Source organism: Aotus nancymaae, unplaced genomic scaffold, assembly GCF_030222135.1.
Source record: "Aotus nancymaae isolate 86718 unplaced genomic scaffold, 86718_ANA_hifiasm-v0.15.2.pri h1tg000009l, whole genome shotgun sequence".
Taxonomy (NCBI): Eukaryota; Metazoa; Chordata; class Mammalia; order Primates; family Aotidae; genus Aotus; species Aotus nancymaae.
In genome coordinates, this window is record NW_026988420.1 from 14,277,972 (window position 1) to 14,300,130 (window position 22,159).

A 22,159-nucleotide genomic window follows, 5' to 3' on the forward strand; every position below is an offset into this window, starting at 1 on the left:
CAGGAGCTGGTGGTTACACAAATGTGTTCACATTACAAATACTCATCAAGCTGGATACTTATGATGTGTGGACTTTTTGTATGTATGTTGTATGTCAACAAAATGTTAAAAAGAAAAAGGAAGTTTAAAGTGTTAAGACTGGAAAAAACTCACCTTACTTTATTAAGCTAAGGCTTAGTTCATTTCTCTTGTCTAAATGACCCAAAGATCTAAAAGAACTTGCAAATAAAATTACCAAAATATTGTTGTGTCCATAAACGAGTTGACAGGGAACTGGAATTAGCAAGTATTTTTTAAGCTTATTATTGTTTATTAATATGCAAAATTATTGATTACATTAATAGATAAGAGGCATAAAATAATTCTGTCTCTATCATATTAGTTTTTTGTTTTGTTTTGGTTTGTTTTTTGAGATAGAGTCTCACTCTGTGGCCCAGGCTGGAGTCCAGTGGTACGATCTCGGCTCACTGCAACCTCTGCTTCCTGGGTTCAAGCGATTCTCCTGCCTCAGCCTCCTGAGTAGCTGGGACTACAGGCGCCTGCCACCATGCCCAGCTAATTTTTGTATTTTCAGTAGAGATGGGGTTTCACCATATTGGTCAGGCTGGTCTCGAACTCCTGGTGATCCACCAGCCTCAGTCTCCCAAAGTGCTGGAATTATAAGCGTGAGCCACCACGCCTGGCCTCATATTAGTTTTTAATCCATTGATGCTTTACACAAATAAAATGATCTTCCTTGCTCATGTTCTAATTTTGGAGCTACTGAGCTAATTACATAGAAAATATTCTCTAATTTTTTTTTAATTTAGTAAACACATAATATAGCTCTTAGCAAGTATTTTCAAAATTCAATTTTAAAAAGGGAATGGGGAAGGGGTACAGGAGAATGGATTTCAAGAACTATATACCATACAAATGAGCATGACACTGATTGGCAAAAATTCAAAATATGGTTATTTAAACATTTAGAAAATAAGCTAATTCCAATTTACCCTTCAGGTTTTGGCTTAAATATTATTTCTCCAGACATATCACCTTTGAATGCCCAGTTTTAAAAAACTTCACCCTGTTAACTTTCATGGCTATTTTTCTTCCATAGCATCATTCACAATTTGTAAGAATATATTTGGTTATGTGATTATGTGTATAATGTTCATCTCCATGAGACAATTGCTCAAATAGTAATGCTTGGTTGAATAAATGCATTTTTGATGAAGGCCTTATGAATGCAGTTAAAATGAGATTCTAGCAATATTGTTGTAAAACTTTACAGATTTGAAGAGCTACCTAGTCAGTGTATGAAACAAAGTGTGTACTTACAATAATTAATAAATGCACAAATCTATTTAGTTCTAGTGATTCTAAGTGAATGTGTACTTTCAGAATCAAGACCTCCTTCCTTCTCCCTACAACTGAAAAGTTTCAAGATGGTAATTTTTTTTTAATTATTATTATTTTTTTTGGAGACAGAATCTCACTCTGTCACCCAGGCTGGAGTGTAGTGGCATGATCTCAGCTCACTGCAGCCTCTGCCTCCTGGGTTCAAGCGATTCTCCATCCTCAGCCTCCTGAGTAACTGGAGCTACAGGTGTGTGCCACCACACCTGGCTAATTTTTGTATTTTTAGTAGAGATGGGGATTCATCATGTTGGCCAGGTTGGTCTTGAACTTTTGACCTCAGGTGTTCTGCCTGTGTTGGCCTCCCAAAGTGCTGGGATTACAGGCGTGAGCTATTGCACCCGGCCCAAGATGGTAATTTAATATAGGAAAGAGCTTTAGGAGTGAATTAGATGAGGAAAAGAATCTAACCTAAAACAAACACCAAAGATCCGTAATAAGTTTTAAATTTATTGTTTAAAAGATATATGTGGCCAGGTACGGTGGCTCATGCCTGTAATCCCAGCACTTTGGGAGGCCGAGGTGGGTGGATCATGAGGTCAGGCGATTGAGACCATCCTGGCTAACACAGTGAAACCCCTTCTCTACTAAAAATGCAAAAAATTAGCCGGGCATGGTGGCACACACCTGTAGTCCCAGCGACTCAGGAGGCTGAGGCAAGATAATTGCTTGAACCCAGGTGACAGAGGTTGCAATGAGCCGAGATCATACCACTGCACTCCAGCCTGGGTGACAGAGCAAGACGCCGTCTCAGAAAAATGAATGAATGAATGCACAAGTATAGATACGTGTATATAGAGAGAATTCACTATTATTTTCTTAATTAGCAATTTAAATATTTGCTTCAAATAAAATGTATTAACATGAAAACACAATCTGGGGCCAGGCATGGTAGTTCATGCCTGTAATCCCAGCAGAAGCAGGAGGATTGCTTCAAGTCCAGGAGTTCAAGGCCAGCCTGGGCAACATAGTGTGACCTTGTCTCAACAACAAAAAAAAATTAGCTGGGTGTGGTGGTGTGCCTGTATTGGTAGCTACTCAGCTGGCTGAGGTAGGAGGATCCCTTGAGCCTGGAAGGTCAAGACTGCAGTAAGCCAAGATCGCACCACTGCACTCCAAACTGGATAGAGTGGGACACTGTCCCAAAAAAAGAAAAAAGAAAACACAATCTGATGAAGGTAACTCTAAAATCCTCCAAAAATAATGGGAAAAAATACAATAAATTTTAATATCAGTTGCATCCAGTTGGGAAAATACAAGGTTTTTCTACTTTTCTTTATTTTTCTAAATATCTTTAACAAGTGTGTGTAACTTTTTTTTTTGAGATGGAGTCTCGCTCTGTTGCCAGGCTGGAGTGCAGTGGCACCATCTCAGCTCACTGCAACCTCTACCTCCGGGTTCAAGCGTTTCTCCTGACTCAGCCTCCCAAGCAGCTGGAACTATCGGTGTGCATGGCATGCAGCATGCACCACCTCGCCCAGCTAATTTCTGTATTTTTAGTAGAGATGCGGTTTCACCGTGTTGGTCAGGATGGTCTCAATCTCTTGACCTCATGATCTGCCTGCCCTGGCCTCCCAAAGTGCTGGGATTACAAGCATGAGCCACCATGCCTGGCCTTTAATGAGTATGTACAACTCCTACATGGGAAAGAGAGAGGAAGCCCACAGAAAGAGGATGTCAAGGAAAAAGTATCTAACTTCATCAGATGTTATGAGAATTTCAGTGACGGTAAAGTTCTTCACACAGGGCCTAGTACCCTGAGTAAATGAAAGGTATTATGAATAAGTACTATGATAAAGTATCCAGTGATGTGTGGTTTTAGGGATGACCACTAACTTGCCACAGTATTTTCATTATTCAAGATATACAGAATTTTAACATCAGAAAAATCTAATTACATTTCTTTAAACATAAATCAACCTTACCTTCCGCAGTTCCACTGTCACTTCATTTCTGTGTCTTCGCATTGTCTAGAAAAGAAAATTAAAGATTACATATGTATCAAAATACTGATACTGCTAGTATATAAAGATCTCGGCTGGACGCGTGGTGGCTCATGCCTGTAATCCTAGCACTTTGGGAGGCTGAGGCAGGCAAATCATTTGAGGTCAGGAGTTCAAAACCAGCCTGGCCAACATGGTGAAACTCCAGCTCTACTAAAAATACAAAAGAATTAACCAGGCATGGTGGCAGGCACCTGTAATCCCAGCTACTCGGGAGGCTGAGGCAGAAGAATTGCTTGAAGCTGGGAGGCGGAGGCTGCAGCGAGCCAAGGTCGCACCACTGCACTCCAAGCCTAGGCTACAGATTGAGACTCTGTCTCAAAAATAAATAAATAAATAAATAAAAAATAAGATCTGAGGTATCTGAGTTAGAAGTAATTTAATTTTGGCTGGGTGCAGTGGCTCACGCCTGTAATCCCAGCACTTTAGGAGGCTGGAGGATCACTTGGGGCCAGGAGTTCAAGACCAGCCTGGCCAACATAACAAAACCCCATCTCTACTAAAAATACCAAAATTAGCTGGGTGTGGCATGCCTTGGCACAAGAATTGCTTGAACCTGGGAGGCGGAGGTTGAAGTTAGCTGACATCATGCCACTGCACTTTTGCCTGGGTGACAGAGCAAGACTCTTGTCTCAATAAATAAGTAATTTGTAATCTTAAGGACTGATACATCTTATATTTTAAATAATAAGCTACAATTAAATAAAGGCTATATGGTCATGGTATATTACTCTTTGAATATACTGCCGTTTTAATATAATGACAACGAATGTTGAACAATCTTCAAATACCTACATTAATGAAGTGTTATTTGATAACTCTGTAAACTATCTTTATTCACTGGAAGATCAGAACTGTACCACTGTTAAAAATTTTACCAAAATGAATATTTACTCCAACTTTTCCCATAACTGAAAAGAAAAATACTTTCATTGCAATATTTGCAACACTTAACTATTATGAATTATAAGATGATGCATAACAAAAAGATCCAGGCAACATATCTACTCCAAAATATAATTAATTTTCTGCTCTATCATCTTAATTCACACTAAGATATTTCTGTATAGACAGGAGTGGTGAGTTAACTTCTGAAGAACCACACTAAATTAGGAAACCACACCTAAGAGGTGATTACTGTAACATTTTAAACACCCCTAAACAGGAGTTAGCTCCCAGGTAATAAGTGCTTCAAATATGAATATCTCAATTTACAGACACTGGTTTGATAACCAGCATAAGAAAAGTTGGAAATAGATTTTTACTGCTAAGGAAGAATTGTTATTCAAGATATATGAATTGACTAGAAACACAGGCACCTTAATTCCTACCTGTTTGGGGTCTAAGAATTTGGCAGGCCCTACAGCTCAACGTCAGAGAAGTTTCTCTGTCTAGAAACCCCCTTGATCGTTTGTTCCACCCCTTCTTAAAGAATTGCATCACCTAATCCTAGTCAGATCATTGTGGTATCTGCTTGGGTTGAAGTTTTCTTACAAGGTGGTAATCTCCAGTATAAAAGTACTATGCCCATGAAACAAGCTGTATGACTTTTGTGACTGCTTACTAGTACATGTTTATATATGTAGCAGAATTCTAATACTGCGTATATAAATCACTGGTAGCAAAACTTCTAAGGCAAAAGTATCTGTTACCCTCACCTATCTCTAATAATTAAAGATGACTTATTCATCCAAAATAATCATATAAGTGTAAATGGCCAAAACTGGCTTAGGTCAGTTAAAAAGAGGTACTAACTCAGTACCACTGAGCTAGTCATGACTTATTCTGCTCTTTGTTTAAATTACAGAAAAAGATGGACTCTTTTCCCTTATATTCTTCCCAAGTGATCTTACCTACCCTCATGTCTGCAATTGTTTCGTGACCACTCCCAAGTACCTATAGTCCACTCTCTCTCTTAAGCTTTTAATCTATAAGTCCTTCACACATTCAACAAAAATTTTACTCAATACATTTAAAATACATTGGGCAATACATTTGCCAACTAGGAGGCAAGTACCGAATTCACAGTCTAGCACAGAGATCAGCAAACTATAGCCTGTGTATCAAATCTGGCAGGCTATCTGTTTTTGTAGGTCCCAACAGGAACGGTTTTTACATTTTTTAAGTGGTTACATTATAAATGACATTAAGTACCTACATCATGCTCTTATTTTTGCCTCTTTGCCCTCAAATGCTAAAATATTTACTATTTGTCCTCTTAAGAAAAAGTTAGCAGACTAGGTGCAGTGGCTCACACCTGTAATCCCAACACTTTGGGAGGCTGAGGGAAGATCATTTGAGCCTAGGAGACCAGCCTTGGGCACAATGAGATACTGCCTCTACAAAAAACGAAAAATCAGCTGAGAATGGCTGTGTGCACCTACAGTTCCAGTTACTCAGGGGAGATGAGATGGAGGGCTGCTTAAGCCCAGGAAGTCAAGCGTGCAGGGAGCCATGATCGTGCCACTGCATTTCAGCCTAGGCAATAGAGAGAGATACTGTCTTGAGGAAAAAAAAAAAAAAAAGGTTTGCCAACACCTGGTCTAGTGGAAATGAGAGTAATAATGAGTGATAAAAATGCGTTAAGCTGGCTGGGTGCGGTGGCTCACATCTGTAATCCCAACACTTTGGGAAGCTGACACAGGCAGATCACCAGAGGTCAGGAGTTCGAGACCAGTCAACATGGTGAAACCCTGTCTCTACTAAAAATAAAAAAATTAGCCTGGTGTGGTGGCTCGCACCTGTAATCCCAGCTACTCGATAGGCTGAGGCACGAGAACTGCTTGAACCCAAGAGGTGGAGAACTGCTTGAACCTGGGAGGCAGGGGTTGCAGTGAGCCAAGACTGCACCAATGCACACTCCAGCCTGGGCGAGAGTGAGACTCCAACTCAAAAAAAAAAAAGCCTCCCTAAAGAATTAAAATATGTGCATATATGTGTTAGGGGTTGGAGGAGAGATTATTGTAAGGCTTCAAACTTAGCATGCATAAAACTAATATACTTGTTCCCTTTCTAACGTCCTCACCAAGAAAATCCCCTCATCTCCTCTCCTGTCAATATTCCTAATGTTAGGAATCTGTACAACCATCCAGATACTTGCAAGAGACTAATCTTGGAAGACTATCCCTGTCTACTCACTCTTTCAATCCTTTAAAAATCAAACAAGTCACCAATATAGGATTCAAACCCCCCAGCTCCACTGCCACTATCCAAGAGTAAGCCACCATTACCTAATCTTGACTACTAAAATAGCCTAATCAGTCTCCTTCCATGCACTGAATCAATTTTCACACAATACAGCTGGGGTTTTTTTTTTTAAATGCAAAACCTGCATCATCTTTCTCTTGAGTAAAACACGTCAATGAATTTTTTCATCTCTTGGCATCCCCTGCCCCACACAAAAAATGTCATCAGAATAGCCAAACTCAAACTCCACAGACAAAATCTACAAGAGGACTCGGCACAGTGGCTCATGTCTGTAAACCCAGAAATTTGGGAGGCTGAGGCGGAAGGAATGCTTGAGCCCAGAAGTTTGAGACCAGCCTGGGCAACATAGTGAGACCCTGTCTCTACAAAAAAATTTAAAAACTTAGCCAGGTGTGGTAGTGCGCACCTGCGGTCTCAGCTACTCAGGAGGCTGAGGCAAGAAGATGGCTTGAGCCCAGGAGGTCAAGGCTGTAATGAGCCATGATCACACTACTACACTCCAGCCTGAGTGACAGAGACTCTGTCCCCAAAACAAGCAAACTAACAAAACCTACAAGGTTGGGAGACAAAGTATTCCAACAAATTCTCAAATACAAGCAGGGTCTCGTTAAATCACCAGCTACAGGACTCCTATAGTACCAGCATATATGCAGAAGAAAATGGAAGGGCAGAAGTAATGGGGTGAGAGAAGAACCTGAGAACAGGAGAACTCCCAAATCATGAATGATTAGAGACTCTGGAAAGGCAACTGAGAACAGTTGCAAATGGAAGGGATCTATTGCACACACCAACATTGTAAAGTATGATGGCGCTAGATTCAAGTCCTCTTCCTGGGCAACTCCCTACAAAGAACAGAGTCGGATCTCAGAAAATAGGATGCCAATGCCACCCCCTTAAAAAAAAAATCATCTTGTAACAAACAACAGAAGAAAAAGATCTTGAGTGGTGAAGCTAGAAAGGCTATCCTGACCCACTTCTCATTCTTAAAAGTTCAGGAAAATCTATCAAGAAATGGACAGGAAAGGACTGATGTTGAATCCCATGCCATAAGAGACGAGAATAGGAAACAGTGTTGCTATTGAAAGCCTGTTGAAAAGACATATAAACAAAACTGATAAAAACTATCCTAGAAAATGATAGAAAATGTGAAAGAATGTTACCAATCAGAATTAGAAAAACTCAGAAATGAGGTCCTAGAAATAAAAAAACAATTAGAAATAAAGGAAAAAAATATTTCAGAAAGGAATCTAGCCAGAGTAATTTTAAGAGCCATACACAACAGATAATGCTTAAGAGAAGTAGACTATGTAAAGAAAAAAAAATGTAATCAGAAATGAAAGTAAAAATTTTCAGAAGGAAAATGACAATAAAGGCACTTAGATTTTAAATTCATATAATAGAGAGTCCTCAAATAAGAAAACCGAACCAATGAAATAGAGCAAATACCTAAAACTATAAATCAAGAAAAACTTCCTGAAATTAGAAGAGTTGAACTGAAATACTGAAAGTGCACCCAAGTACCTGGAGAGTCTATCCAGAAAAACCAACACTGAGAAATATACAAGTAAAACTGATAGATTTCCAAAAAGAAAAGAAAAATGCATCTGGACACCAGGCAAAAAATATTTACTGATTAATAAGGTAAAATCAAAGTCATCAACAACTCTGACAGCAACACTTTATGCCAGAAGACAATGGAGTAACAGATGTAAAGTAAACAAGGAAAGAAAATATGAATGAAGGACTTTATATCCAGTCAAAACCACTAAATTTATTTTTATTTATTTATTTATTTTTTAGATGGGGTTTCACCATGATGGCCAGGCTGGTCTTGAACTCCTGACCTCAGGTGATCCACCCACCTTGGCCTCCCAAAGTGCTAGGATTACAGGCGTGAGCCACCAAGCCCGGCCTACCACTAAATTTAAAGTATACAAGTGGCAGACCGACTGTTACAAACACAACTCAACAATTACTGCTTATATGACTGCTTATATGAGCACATCTTGAAGAATTTAATAGAAAATGGTCACCACACAACCAAACTAACTGGAGAGACAATGATATAAGGCGACAGTGAGAACTGAATTTATTTACCTGTAGAACTAAGATTAAACAGTCCTTATAAGGTAGGGATCCCCAATCCTTGGGCCATGAACCAGTAGTAGTCCATGTCCTGTTAGGAACCAGGCTGCACAGCAGGAGGTGAGGATTATGGCGTCAGCTCCGTCTCCTGTCAGATCAGGGTTGGCATTAGATTCTCATAGGAACACAAACCTTGTTGTGAACTGAGCATATGAAGGATCTAGGTTGTGTGCTCCTTATGAGAATCTAACAAATGCCTGATGATCTGAGGTGCAACAGTCTCATCCGAAAACCATCTTCCCCCACTTGCCATTCATGGAAAAATTGTCTTCCATGAAACTGGTCCCTGGTGCCAAAAAGGTTGGGGACTGCTGTTATAAGGGATAAAATATGGTATATAACTGCTACATGCCCTGACAATGTAGACACAAAATTGAAGAGGAAGACAAGACATATATATGAAATACAGAGTAAGTGGGCCAGGTGAGGTGGCTCATGTCTGTAATCCCAGCACTCTGGGAGGCCAAGGAGGGTGGATCACTTGAGGCCAGGAGATCGAGACCAGCCTAGCCAACATGGTGAAGCCTCATCTCTACTAAAAATACAAAAATAGCCAAGTGTGGTGGTGCACGCCTGTAATCCCAGCTACTTGGGAGGCTGAGGCAGAGAATCATTTGAACCTGGGAGGCAGAGGCTGCAGTGAACCAGGATCACACACTGCACTCCAGCCTGGAGGACAGAACAAGACTCCATCTCAAAAAAAAACAAAAACCAAAGCAAGTGTACTGACTGCCTTATTAACTATTAACTGGTGAGGAAAGGAAATTACAACACATCAGATGCTGAGGGAAAGGAAAGCAGAAAAGAGGCTAAAGCAGTGCTGAAAGAGAAATTTAAAGCATCTAATGCAAACATTAGGAAAGAGAGAAAGTCTCAAACCAATAATCAAAACTCCCAGCTTCGACACGTTACAAAATAAAAAGCAAAACAAACCCAAAACAAGCAGAAGGAATTAATAAACAGAAATCAATGAAATTGAAAACAAAAATGTAGAGAAAATTAGTGAAACAAAAAGTGAAATCAGTTAAATTAACACAAGACTGGCCAAAAAAAAAAAAAAAAGAGAGAGAAGATGCAGAAATTATAATATTAGAAATGAGCTCTCGGCCTTAGCGCCATTTTCTTGAAAACCTCTGAGCCATGAAAGCCAAGTGGAGGAAGAAGTGAATGAGCAGGCTGAAGCACAAAAGAAGAAAGGTGAGGCAGAGGCCCAAGTAAACTGCTAGCTTCTTGCACCGTGGAGGCCACAGGAGCAGAAACATGGAATACCAGACGCTGGGGATGCTGGTACCAGTTGTGGGACTGCGTGCTACTATCTAGAACTTGTCTCAATGGATAGAGACCTCATCGCCATCTGATTGCCAATCACCTCTGAGACCCACCTTGTTCATAACTAAAACTGCCCATGTTGGTCCTTTGCTCTGGACCTGTGACACTCTGGACCATTTCTGTGTTTACTTGTGGCCAAGTGTAACAACCAAACAATAAATCACCTCTTCCGCTGTCTTAGTTGAAGAATTAAAACGTATATTAGAAATGAAAAATGTACTATACTACAAATTTTGCAGACATCAAAAGAACAACAAAGGAATACTACAAACAACTCCACACACATAAATTTTACAATTTAGATGAAATAGACCAATGCCTCAAAAAGCAAGAACTACCACACCTCACTCAATATGAAATACCTAATGTGAATAACTCCAAGTATTAAGATGATTATATTTGTAATTTTAAAACTTCCCTTCAAGGACTGGATGGTTTAACTAGAGAATTCTTCCAAATGTCTAACGAACTAACACCAATTCTATACAATCTCTCCAAAAAACAGATGGGATATACTTCTCAATTCACTTTATGAAGCTAATTACAAAATTACCTGATAAGAAAACCAGACAAGACAGTACTAAAAAAAAAGAAGAAGAAAACTGCAGGCCAATATTCCTAATGACTACAGATGCAAAAATCCTTATCAAAATGTTACCAACTAGAATCCAATACACTAGCAAGCTTCATTCTAGGGATGCAAGGCTGATTCTGTATTTGAAAATCAATATAAACCAGACTAATAGGCTAACAAAGACAAATCAATGATTATATTATTCAATGCATCTTAGAAGGAGCCAGACAAAAACAGATTATCTTCAAAAAGTAACAGACTAAAAACTGCCCAGGTGCAGTGGCTCACACCTGTAATCCCAGCACTTCGGAAGGCTAAGGCAGGCAGATCACCTGAGGTCAAGAGTTCGAGACCAGTCTGTCCAACTTGGCAAAACCCCATTTCTACTAAAAATACAAAAATTAGCTGGGTGTGGTGGTAGGCACCAGCAATCCCAGCACTTCGGGAGGCTGAGGTGGGAGGGCTGCTTGAGCCCAGAAGTTCAAGAACAGGCTGGGCAACATAATGAGACATTTCTACAAAAAGATAAAAAAATTAGCTGGGTGAGGTGGTGGCATGCACCTGGAGTCTCAGCTACTCAGGAGGATGAGATGGAAGGACTGTTTCAGCCCAGGAAGTTGAGGCTGTGGTAAGCTGTGATCACACCACTGCACTCCAGTCTGGATGACAGAACGAGACCCTATCTCAAAAACAAGAAAAAAAAAAGACTCAGTTTTTTAGTCTGTTTTTTCTTTGGTGGGGAGGGGAAAGGAAGGACAGAATCTCACTCTGTCGCTCAGGCTAGAGTGCAGCAGCAAGATCTCAGTTCTCTGCAACCTCCACCTCCTGGGATCAAGCGATTCTCCTGCCTCAGCCTCCTGAGTAGCTGTGACTACAGGCACACACCACCATCCCTGGCTAGTTTTTGTAATTTTATAGAGATAGGGTTTCACCATGTTGGCCAGGCTGGTCCTGAACTCCTGATCTCAGGTGATCTGCCTCCTAAAGTGCTGCAATTTCACTGCGCCTGGCCTGATCCCAGGAGTTTGAATCCAGCCTGGGCAATGTAACAAGGCCTCATCTCTTTAAAAAACAAAAAAAGAGCATATTGTTGGCACACAATTTTAGGTGGTCAGGTGGTTCTTGGACCATAAGGAACTTCTGTCAATCTCAGATTAAGAATCTCTATAACAATAATAAATCAGTAATTTCAGAAAAGGATATGAGAGAACTCTGTGGGGTGATGGAAATGCTCTAACACTGGACTACAGTGATAGTTACACAACTGTATAAATTTGTAACACTAAAAATCAGACTGTATGCTAACAATGAATGAATTGTATGGTATACAAACTATAACAGAAAAAAATCTGTAAAAGAGAAAAAAAAAACACTCTGCAATACAGTTATTTATATACTTGTTCTCTGGGCTACTGTTTTCCTGAGCATACTAATTGAAGTCAGTATATAAATTTTATTTGGGAAAAGGAAGGTAGGAGACAACAATTTCTGGGATTCATTTGGCTTCTAAGTCTGCACAGGAATATAAAATTACCCTCTCAACTAGTGATACAGCTAGAAAACTATAGCTCTAGGTCAAAAAAGACATTGTGTTGATACCCTAAAGATTGCCACTCACTGGGTATCCTTATTTCAAAGCTAACTGCTGAAAAGAAATGAAAGCCACAAGGCAGTGAAATAATATATGCAATGTACTAAAATAACCATTAGCTTCAGACTCAGAATTCTGATAGAGAAGGAATGACAGAATTTGAATATCACAACTTCACAACTATGAATAAATTAATGGATCTACGCAATGATAATCAATGGGTGCTAACATCACAAAAAGAGATAATCTGACCTTAAGTTCTCATGATAGAAGTACATATATAATACCCACAAAAGTAAAAAGCAAATCCACAGAATGGGAGAAAATATTTGTGTATCATATATCTGATAAGTTGTAACCAGAATATATGATGAACCGTTACAACTCAATAAAAAGACAACACTTGTAACCAGAATATATGATGGACCGTTACAACTCAATAAAAAGACAATACAATTTAAAAAATGGACAAAGGATCTAAACAGACAGTTCTCCCAAGAAGACAGACAAATGACCAATAAACACATGAAAACATGCTCAATATCATAGACATCAGAAAAATGCAGATCAAAACCACAATGAGACACCTACTAGAATGGCTAAAATAAAAAAGATAAGTATTAGGAGGATATGAAGAAATCAGAGCCCTCATACTGCTGGTGGGATTGTCAAATGGTGTAGTAACTTTGGAAAAATCTAGTAATTCTGCAAAGTTAAACACCAAGTTACTATATGATCTAGCAATTCTACTCCTAGGTATAATTCAAGAGGTATGAAAACGTATGTTGTACAAAAACTTATACAGGAATATTCACAGCAACACTATTCATAATAGCCAAAAGGTGAAAACTACCCAAATGTAACTGATAAATGACTAAACACAATGTGGTATAACCATACAGTGAAATATCATTCAGCAACAAAAGGAATGAGGTACTGATACATACCAATAACATGCAAGAACCATGGAAACATGCTAAGTAAAAAAAAAAAAAAAAAAAAAAGCCTGTCACAAAAGGCCACATATTATATGACTGCTTCTCCATAATGTCCCCGAATAGGCAATTCTAGAGACAGAACTTTGCTTCGGTCTAGGGGGAGGGAGCAGGCATGGAGAGAATAGGAAAATAGAGGGTGACTGTTAAAGGGTATAAAGTTTGTTTCTGTAGCGATAAAAATATTCTAAAATTGATTGTAGTGATAATTGCACTAGTGGGTGAAATCTATACTATGTGAATTACATCTCAATGAAACTTAAGTATATGCTACCACCTACAAATCAGTCTTGGCAAATGAATAAATAGATCAAGTTTTCTAACAACCAATTTACAGGAAATACAGGAATCAGAGGGACATACTCAACACCATGGCATCACAATAAGCAAAATCCAGGTTAAACAACCCCGTTTTTCTAACAACAAACAGCAACAAGACAAAAAGAAGGGAAAGAAAGGCAATTTGGGAAACTAAGAGTGACTTCTATAGATTTAAAAGAGATTTAAGAGACATATCAATGAATCACAATAAATGGACTTTATTTGGTTACTTATCCACACACACACACACACACACACACACACACACGCACGCAAGCACCCATGTTGTTGGGTATTAGATCCGTGAATATCTGTTTCACTGTTTTAAAACATGTGCATGCATGTGTTACGTATAGAAGACAACTAGAGGAATGTGGACACTGACTGGATATTTAATGGCAAAGTACTACTGTTAATTACATTTAGCTGTAATTGTTAAATATCTAACTTTTAAGAACACATAAGAAATATAAACAAAGTAGAAAATAAATCCACGAATAGAAGAGAACCCCCAAATAAACCCAAACATATGTGAAAACTTGGTATGACAGAAATGGCACTGCTAATCACTGGGAAAAAGACTATTCAGTAAACAGTGTGGGGCCAACTAATCATACACGAGAGGAAAAAAAATGAAACTGGACGTCTACAGCATCATTAAAAAACCAACTCCAGATGGACTGAAGACTTGTGACATGACTTTCTTTTAAGTTTTTAAAGGAAAATATGTTTATAGTCCCTGCATGGAGAAAGATTTCTTAAGCAAGACACAAAAAAATGCTAAAAAAAAAATCCATTAAAATTAAGAAGCTGTTTTTTAAGATTCCACACAGAAAGTGAAAAGACAAGCCAAAATGGAAGGATAATTGAAGCATAAATAGTAAATAATGACTATCTGAAATATATAAACTATTTTTGTGTACTGAAAAAGTCACTGAATCAGCTAGGCACGGTGGATCATGCCTGTAACCCCAGCACTTTGGGAGGCTGAGGCAGGCGGATTACTTGAGGTCAGGAGTTCGAGACTGGCCTGGCTAACATGGTGAAACCCCGTTTCTAAACATCAAATAAGAAAAAGGCAATAGAAGAATAGGCAGAAAGACAAGAACAGGCATTTCTTAGAACATAAAATAATAATGGCCAGCATGAAAACGTGGTCAACCTCATTCATTAGAAAAATGAAAATCAGCACTTTGGGAGGCCGAGGAGGGTGGATCACGAGGTCAAGAGATCGAGACCATGCTGGTCAACATGGTGAAACCCCATCTCTACTAAAAATACAAAAAATTATCTGGGCATGGTGGCGCGTGCCTGTAATCCCAGCTACTCAGGAGGCTGAGGCAGGAGAATTGCGTGAACCCAGGAGGCGGAGGTTGCGGTGAGCCGAGATCGTGCCATTGCACTCCAGCCTGGGTAACAAGAGTGAAACTCCATCTCAAAAAAAAAAAAAAAAAGAAAAAAGAAAAATGAAAATCAAGACCACAATAAGTATACCTACCATCTTACACTTACTAAATTGCCAAAAATTAGTAAGTATAACGTCAAGAAGTGTTCATGAAGACACAGAACAACTGGTGAACTGCCAGTTGGTACAACCATCTTTGGGAAACAATGTGAAGTCTCATTAACATTGAAAAATACCTGAAGAAATCACAATTCCACTCCAATGTATAAGCCCTATGAAACTCTTGCATGTATGTGCCATGAGACATATACAGGTGGCTTCTTGGCATCATTGGTTTGTAACAGCAAAAAATAAAAATAGACATATTGACAGTAACCCAAATGTTCGGTAAAAGGGGAATAAACAATTTGTGAAATAAAACAATTATTTATCGGCAATGAGGATGAACTACAGCTAAATAAATGAATCCAGAAATAAAACGTTGGATGAACAAAGTTAAAAAAAAGAAAATCTTTCATTTTTTTTTTTTTAACAACAAGCAGGCAAAATTATCAATACAAATAATATTTCTAGATACAAACAAGTATGGCAAATCTAGAAAAGCAAGGTAATGATTTGTACAAATTTGTGGCAGTAGATTGCTACTTCTGGGATAAAGGTGGGGATGGGATCCAAGAGAAAACATAGGCAGCTTTTCAAGGTACTGGGTATATTCTAGTTCAACTGGGTATCAGATTTATGAGTATTTGTTTTATCATCACTTTAAAACTTATCTAGAATAAAGGTAACAAGATTGGTTGCTGGATCCAAGATGGCCGCTTAGGAGGAACTCGGGAATGCAGCTCCGAGAGAAAGCACAGAGGGTGAGTGGACGCCGTATTTCCAGACTGATTTTCACTGCCCACAGAACAGGAGATTCACACGCAGAGAAGCCACACGGGTCGCCAGCGCCGCTGGCGCCGCTGGCTTGAACGGCGCAGCCGCTGGGCCGGCACCCTGAGGCAACGGCTCACTGTATAAAGTGAGAGAGTCTGAGTCCCCTATAAGCCAGCAAGGGGAGCTGAAACGGGGAGCCAGGCCAGCGCCACGAATCTCAGAGCCGCGGCTTTAGCCAACGCAGCGGCTCCGGAGGCAGATCGGATGAGACGGTGTCCCCTCTTACCCAGCAAGAAGACCTGAAACACAACTGAAACCGGGACGGTCCAGCTCTGTGGAGGAGGGGCGTTCTCCATAGGCACCCTGCTGTTCTGTACCAAGGCAATCCGCCACTACAGAGACTCCGTCACTACAGGGGCGGGCCAACATCGCGGAAGCAGTTCTAACTACACCCAGAAGTTCACACGGAAGCTGGGTGGAGCCCACAGCAGCTTAGCGAAGCCTCTGCAACCTGAGTGTGACTAGGCTGCCACCTTGTGGGCAGGGAAAACAGCAACCGCACAGGGGAACATCAGAAAACAGTAACTCCCTGGGACAGAACACCTCGGGGGAAGAGCAGGGGGTTTATGAGTTCTGCCACAGCAGACTTAAAATTACCAAAATCAGAAAGACAACAACTACAAAGTCAGCAGGTGGAAAAATCCACAAAGATGGGAAGAAACCAGCGCAAAAAGGATGAAAACACCCAAAACCAGAACACTTCTCCTCCTACAAGGGATCACAACTCCCCACCAGCAAGGGAACAAGACTGGACGGAGAATGAGTGTGATGAAATGACAGAATCAGCTTTCAGAAAGTGGATAATAAGAAACTTCCGTGAGCTAAAAGAACATGTTCTAACCCAATGCAAAGAAACTAAGAACCTTGAAAAAAGACTTGACGAAATGCTAACAAGAATGGACAACTTAGAGAGGAATATGAGCGAATTGATGGAGCTGAAAAACACAACACGAGAACTTCGTGAAGCATGCACAAGTTTCAACAGCCGAATTGACCAAGCAGAAGAAAGGATATCAGAGGTCGAAGATCAACTCAATGAAATAAAACGAGAAGGCAAGATTAGAGAAAACAGGGTAAAAAGGAATGAACAAAGTCAACAAGAAATATGGGACTATGTGAAAAGACCTAATCTACGTTTGATAGGTGTACCTGAATGTGACGAAGAGAATGCATCCAAGCTGGAAAATACTCTTCAGGATATTATCCAGGAAAACTTCCCCAACCTAACAAGGCAGGCCGAGATTCAAGTCCAGGAAATACAGAGAACACCACAAAGATACTCCTCTAGAAGAGCAACCCCAAGACACATAATCATCAGATTCACCAGGGTTGAAATGAAGGAGAAAATACTAAGGGCAGCCAGAGAGAAAGGTCGGGTTACCCACAAAGGGAAGCCCATCAGACTCACTGCAGATCTCTCAGCAGAAACCCTACAGGCCAGAAGAGAGTGGGGGCCGATATTCAACATCCTTAAGGAAAAGAACTTTCAACCCAGAATTTTGTATCCAGCCAAACTAAGCTTCATAAGTGAAGGAAAAATAAAATCCTTTGTGAACAAGCAAGAACTCAGAGAGTTCATCACCACCAGACCAGCTCTACAAGAGCTCCTGAAGGAGGCACTACACATAGAAAAGAACAACCAGTACCAGCCACTCCAAAAACACACGAAAAGGTAAAGAGCATCAACACAATGAAGAATCTGCATCAACCAAAGGGCAAAACAGCCACCTAGCACCAAAATGACAGGATTGAATTCACACATAACAATATTAACCCTAAATGTAAACGGACTAAATGCCCCAATCAAAAGACACAGACTGGCAAATTGGATAAAAAGCCAAAACCCATCAGTGTGCTGTATCCAGGAAACCCATCTCGCATGCAAGGATACACAAAGGCTCAAAATAAAGGGATGGAGGAAGATTTACCAAGCAAATGGAGAGCAAAAAAAAGCAGGAGTTGCAATTCTCATCTCTGATAAAATAGACTTTAAAGCAACAAAGATCAAAAGAGACAAAGAAGGACATTACATAATGGTAAAAGGATCAATGCAGCAAGAAGAGCTAACGATCCTAAATATATATGCACCTAATACAGGAGCACCCAGATACATAAGGCAAGTTCTTAAAGACTTACAAAGAGACTTAGACTCCCACACAATAATAGTGGGAGACTTCAACACACCACTGTCAATATTAGACAGATCAACGAGACAGAAAATTAACAAGGATATCCAGGACTTGAACTCAGACCTGGAACAAGCAAACCTAATAGACATTTACAGAACTCTCCACCCCAAATCCACAGAATATACATTCTTCTCAGCACCACATCACACCTACTCTAAAATTGACCACATAATTGGAAGTAAATCACTCCTCAGCAAATGCAAAAGAACGGAAACCATAACAAACAGTCTCTCAGACCACAGTGCAATCAAGTTAGAACTCAGAATTCAGAAACCAACCCAGAACCGCACAGCCTCATGGAAAATGAACAACTTTCTCCTGAATGTTGACTGGATAAACAATGAAATGAAGGCAGAAATAAAGACGTTCTTCGAAACCAACGAGAATGAAGACACCACATACCAGAATCTCTGGGACACATTTAAAGCAGTCTCTAGAGGAAAATATATAGCAATAAGTGCCCACATGAGAAGAAAGGAGAGATCTAAAATTGACACCCTATCGTCAAAATTGAAAGAGCTAGAGGAGCAAGATCAAAAAAACTCAAAACCTAGCAGAAGACAAGAAATAACTAAGATCAAAGCAGAATTGAAGGAGATAGAGACACGAAAAACCCTTCAAAAAATCAATAAATCCAGGAGCTGGTTTTTTGAAAAGATCAACAAAATAGACAGACCACTAGCCAGACTAATAAAAAAGAAAAGAGAGAATAACCAAATAGATGCAATAAAAAATGACAAAGGCGATATCACCACAGATTCCACAGAAATTCAAACCATCATCAGAGATTATTACAAACAACTCTATGCACATAAATTAGAAAACCTGGAGGAAATGGATAAATTCCTGGACAGCTGCCTCCTGCCAAGCCTAAACCAGGAAGAAGTCGAAACCCTGAATAGACCAATAACAAGGTCTGAAGTCGAGGCAGCAATTAAGAGCCTACCACCCAAAAAAAGCCCAGGCCCAGATGGGTTCACAGCCGAATTCTACAAGACATACAAAGAGGAACTGATACCATTCCTACTGAAACTATTCCAAATAATCCAAAAAGAGGGAATCCTTCCCAAATCATTTTATGAGACCAACATCATCCTAATACCAAAACCTGGCAGAGACTCAACAAGAAAAGAAAACTACAGGCCAATATCCATGATGAACATAGCTGCAAAAATCTTCAATAAAATAATGGCAAGCCGATTACAACAGCACATCAAAAAGCTTATCCACCATGATCAAGTAGGATTCATCCCGGGGATGCAAGGCTGGTTCAATATACGCAAGTCTATAAATGTAATTCACCACATAAACAGAACCAAAGACAAAAACCACATGATTATCTCAATTGATGCAGAGAAGGCCTTCGACAAAATTCAACAGCCCTTTATGCTAAAAACCCTCAATAAACTAGGTATCGATGGAACGTATCTCAAAACAATAAAAGCTATTTACGACAAACCGACAGCCAATATCATACTGAACGGGCAAAAACTGGAAGCTTTCCCTTTGAAATCTGGCACTAGACAAGGATGCCCTCTCTCACCACTCCTATTCAATATAGTACTGGAAGTTCTAGCCAGAGCAATCAGGCAAGAAAAAGAAATAAAGGGTATTCAATTAGGAAAGGAGGAAGTCAAATTGTCTCTATTTGCAGACGACATGATTGTATATCTAGAAGACCCCCTCATCTCAGCCCAAAAGCTCCTGAAACTGATAAGCAACTTCAGTAAAGTCTCAGGATACAAAATCAATGTGCAAAAATCACAAGCGTTCCTATACACCAATAACAGACTTAAAGAGAGCCAAATCAAGAACGAACTGCCATTCACAATCGCTACAAAGAGAATAAAATACCTAGGAATACAACTAACAAGGAATGTAAAGGACCTCTTCAAGGAGAACTACAAATCACTGCTCAACGAAATAAGAGAGGACACAAACAGATGGAGAAACATTCCATGTTCATGGTTAGGAAGAATTAATATCGTGAAAATGGCCATACTGCCCAAAGTAATATACAGATTCAATGCTATCCCCATCAAGCTACCAATGACCTTCTTCACAGAACTGGAAAAAACCACCTTAAACTTCATATGGAACCAAAAGAGAGCCCGCATAGCCAAGTCAATTCTAAGCAAAAAGAACAAAGCAGGAGGCATCACACTACCAGACATCAAACTCTACTACAAGGCTACAGTAATCAAAACAGCATGGTACTGGTACCAAAACAGAGATATAGACCAATGGAACAGAACAGAGGCATCGGAGGCAACACAACATATCTACAACCACCTGATCTTTGACAAACCTGATAAAAACAAGCAACGGGGAAAGGATTCCCTGTTCAATAAGTGGTGTTGGGAAAACTGGCTAGCCATATGCAGAAAGCAGAAAATGGACCCCTTCCTGACACCTTACACTAAAATTGACTCCAGATGGATTAAAGACTTAAACATAAGACCTAACACCATAAAAACACTAGAAGGAAACCTAGGCAAAACCATTCAGGACATAGGCGTAGGCAAGGACTTCATGACCAAAACACCAAAAGCATTGGCAACAAAAGCCAAAATAGACAAATGGGACCTAATCAAACTCCACAGCTTCTGCACAGCAAAAGAAACAGTCAATAGAGTGAATCGGCAACCAACAGAATGGGAAAAAATTTTTGCAGCCTACCCATCTGACAAAGGGCTGATATCCAGAATTTACAACGAGCTAAAAAAGATTTACAAGAAAAAAACAAACAAGCCCATTCAAAAGTGGGCGAAGGACATGAACAGATACTTTACAAAAGAAGACATACATGAGGCCAACAAGCATATGAAAAAATGCTCATCATCACTGGCCATTAGAGAAATGCAAATCAAAACTACATTGAGATACCATCTCACACCAGTTAGAATGGCAATCATTAAAAAATCTGGAGACAACAGATGCTGGAGAGGATGTGGAGAAATAGGAACACTTTTACACTGTTGGTGGGAGTGTAAATTAGTTCAACCATTGTGGAAAACAGTGTGGCGATTCCTCAAGGACCTAGAAATAGAAATTCCATTTGACCCAGCAATCCCATTACTGGGCATATATCCAAAGGATTATAAATCGTTCTACTATAAGGACACATGCACACGAATGTTCATTGCAGCACAGTTTACAATAGCAAAGACCTGGAACCAACCCAAATGCCCATCGATGATAGACTGGACAGGAAAAATGTGGCACATATACACCATGGAATATTATGCAGCCATTAAAAACGAGGAGTTCGCGTCCTTTGTAGGGACATGGATGAACCTGGAAAACATCATTCTCAGCAAACTGACACAAGAACACAAAATCAAACACCACATGTTCTCACTCATAGGCGGGTGTTGAACAAGGAGAACACATGGACACAGGGAGGGGAGCACTATACATGGGGGTCTGTTGTGGGGGAGTGGGGGGGACAGCGGGGGGGTGGGGAATTGGGGAGGGATAGCATGGGGAGAAATGCCAGATATGGGTGAAGGGGAGGAAGGCAGCAAATCACACTGCCACGTATGCACCTAAGCAACAACCTTGCATGTTTTTCACATGTACCCCAAAACCTAAAATGCAATAAAAAAAAAAAAAAAAAAAAAAAAAAAACTTATCTATATTTCTTATTTTTACATATCAAATATTACATATGTTTAAATGTTTCAAAGAGAAAATAACACTATTGATACACCACCATGCAACCTGTGTTGTCAACAGTGTGATCCACTGACATTCTGGCTCCCATCTCACTTGTGCTGAGTAGCATCATACCAAACTACAGCCATGCAAAGTATAAACTAATACCAATATCCTCATCAGATTTTAAATGTACAGATCAAATCCAAAAAACACTGACAATCGCAATACTATTCCAGTGTCTAATTCAAACTCTCATTCATCTTTCCGTACTACACTCTGCACTGGATTAGTAGTTCTCAAACTTTAGCCTGTATCAGAATAACTCGGCTTAAAATTTCTCAAGCAACAAGTCTTGCGCAAGACAAAATTTGTTTCTAACAAGATCACAGATAATGATGTTGATTAT

General features: G+C 39.7%; 1 protein-coding gene across 1 annotated transcript in view; it reads right to left on the reverse strand.

Moving 5' to 3' along the window:
- KPNA3 (karyopherin subunit alpha 3) overlaps window positions 1–22,159 on the reverse strand; it is a 110,960-nt gene that overhangs the window by 52,804 nt on the left and 35,997 nt on the right. The window contains exon 2 of the mRNA XM_021674539.2: window positions 3,324–3,368. Coding sequence (XP_021530214.1) covers window positions 3,324–3,368 — 45 coding nt within the window. The remainder of the gene's footprint in view (window positions 1–3,323; window positions 3,369–22,159) is intronic.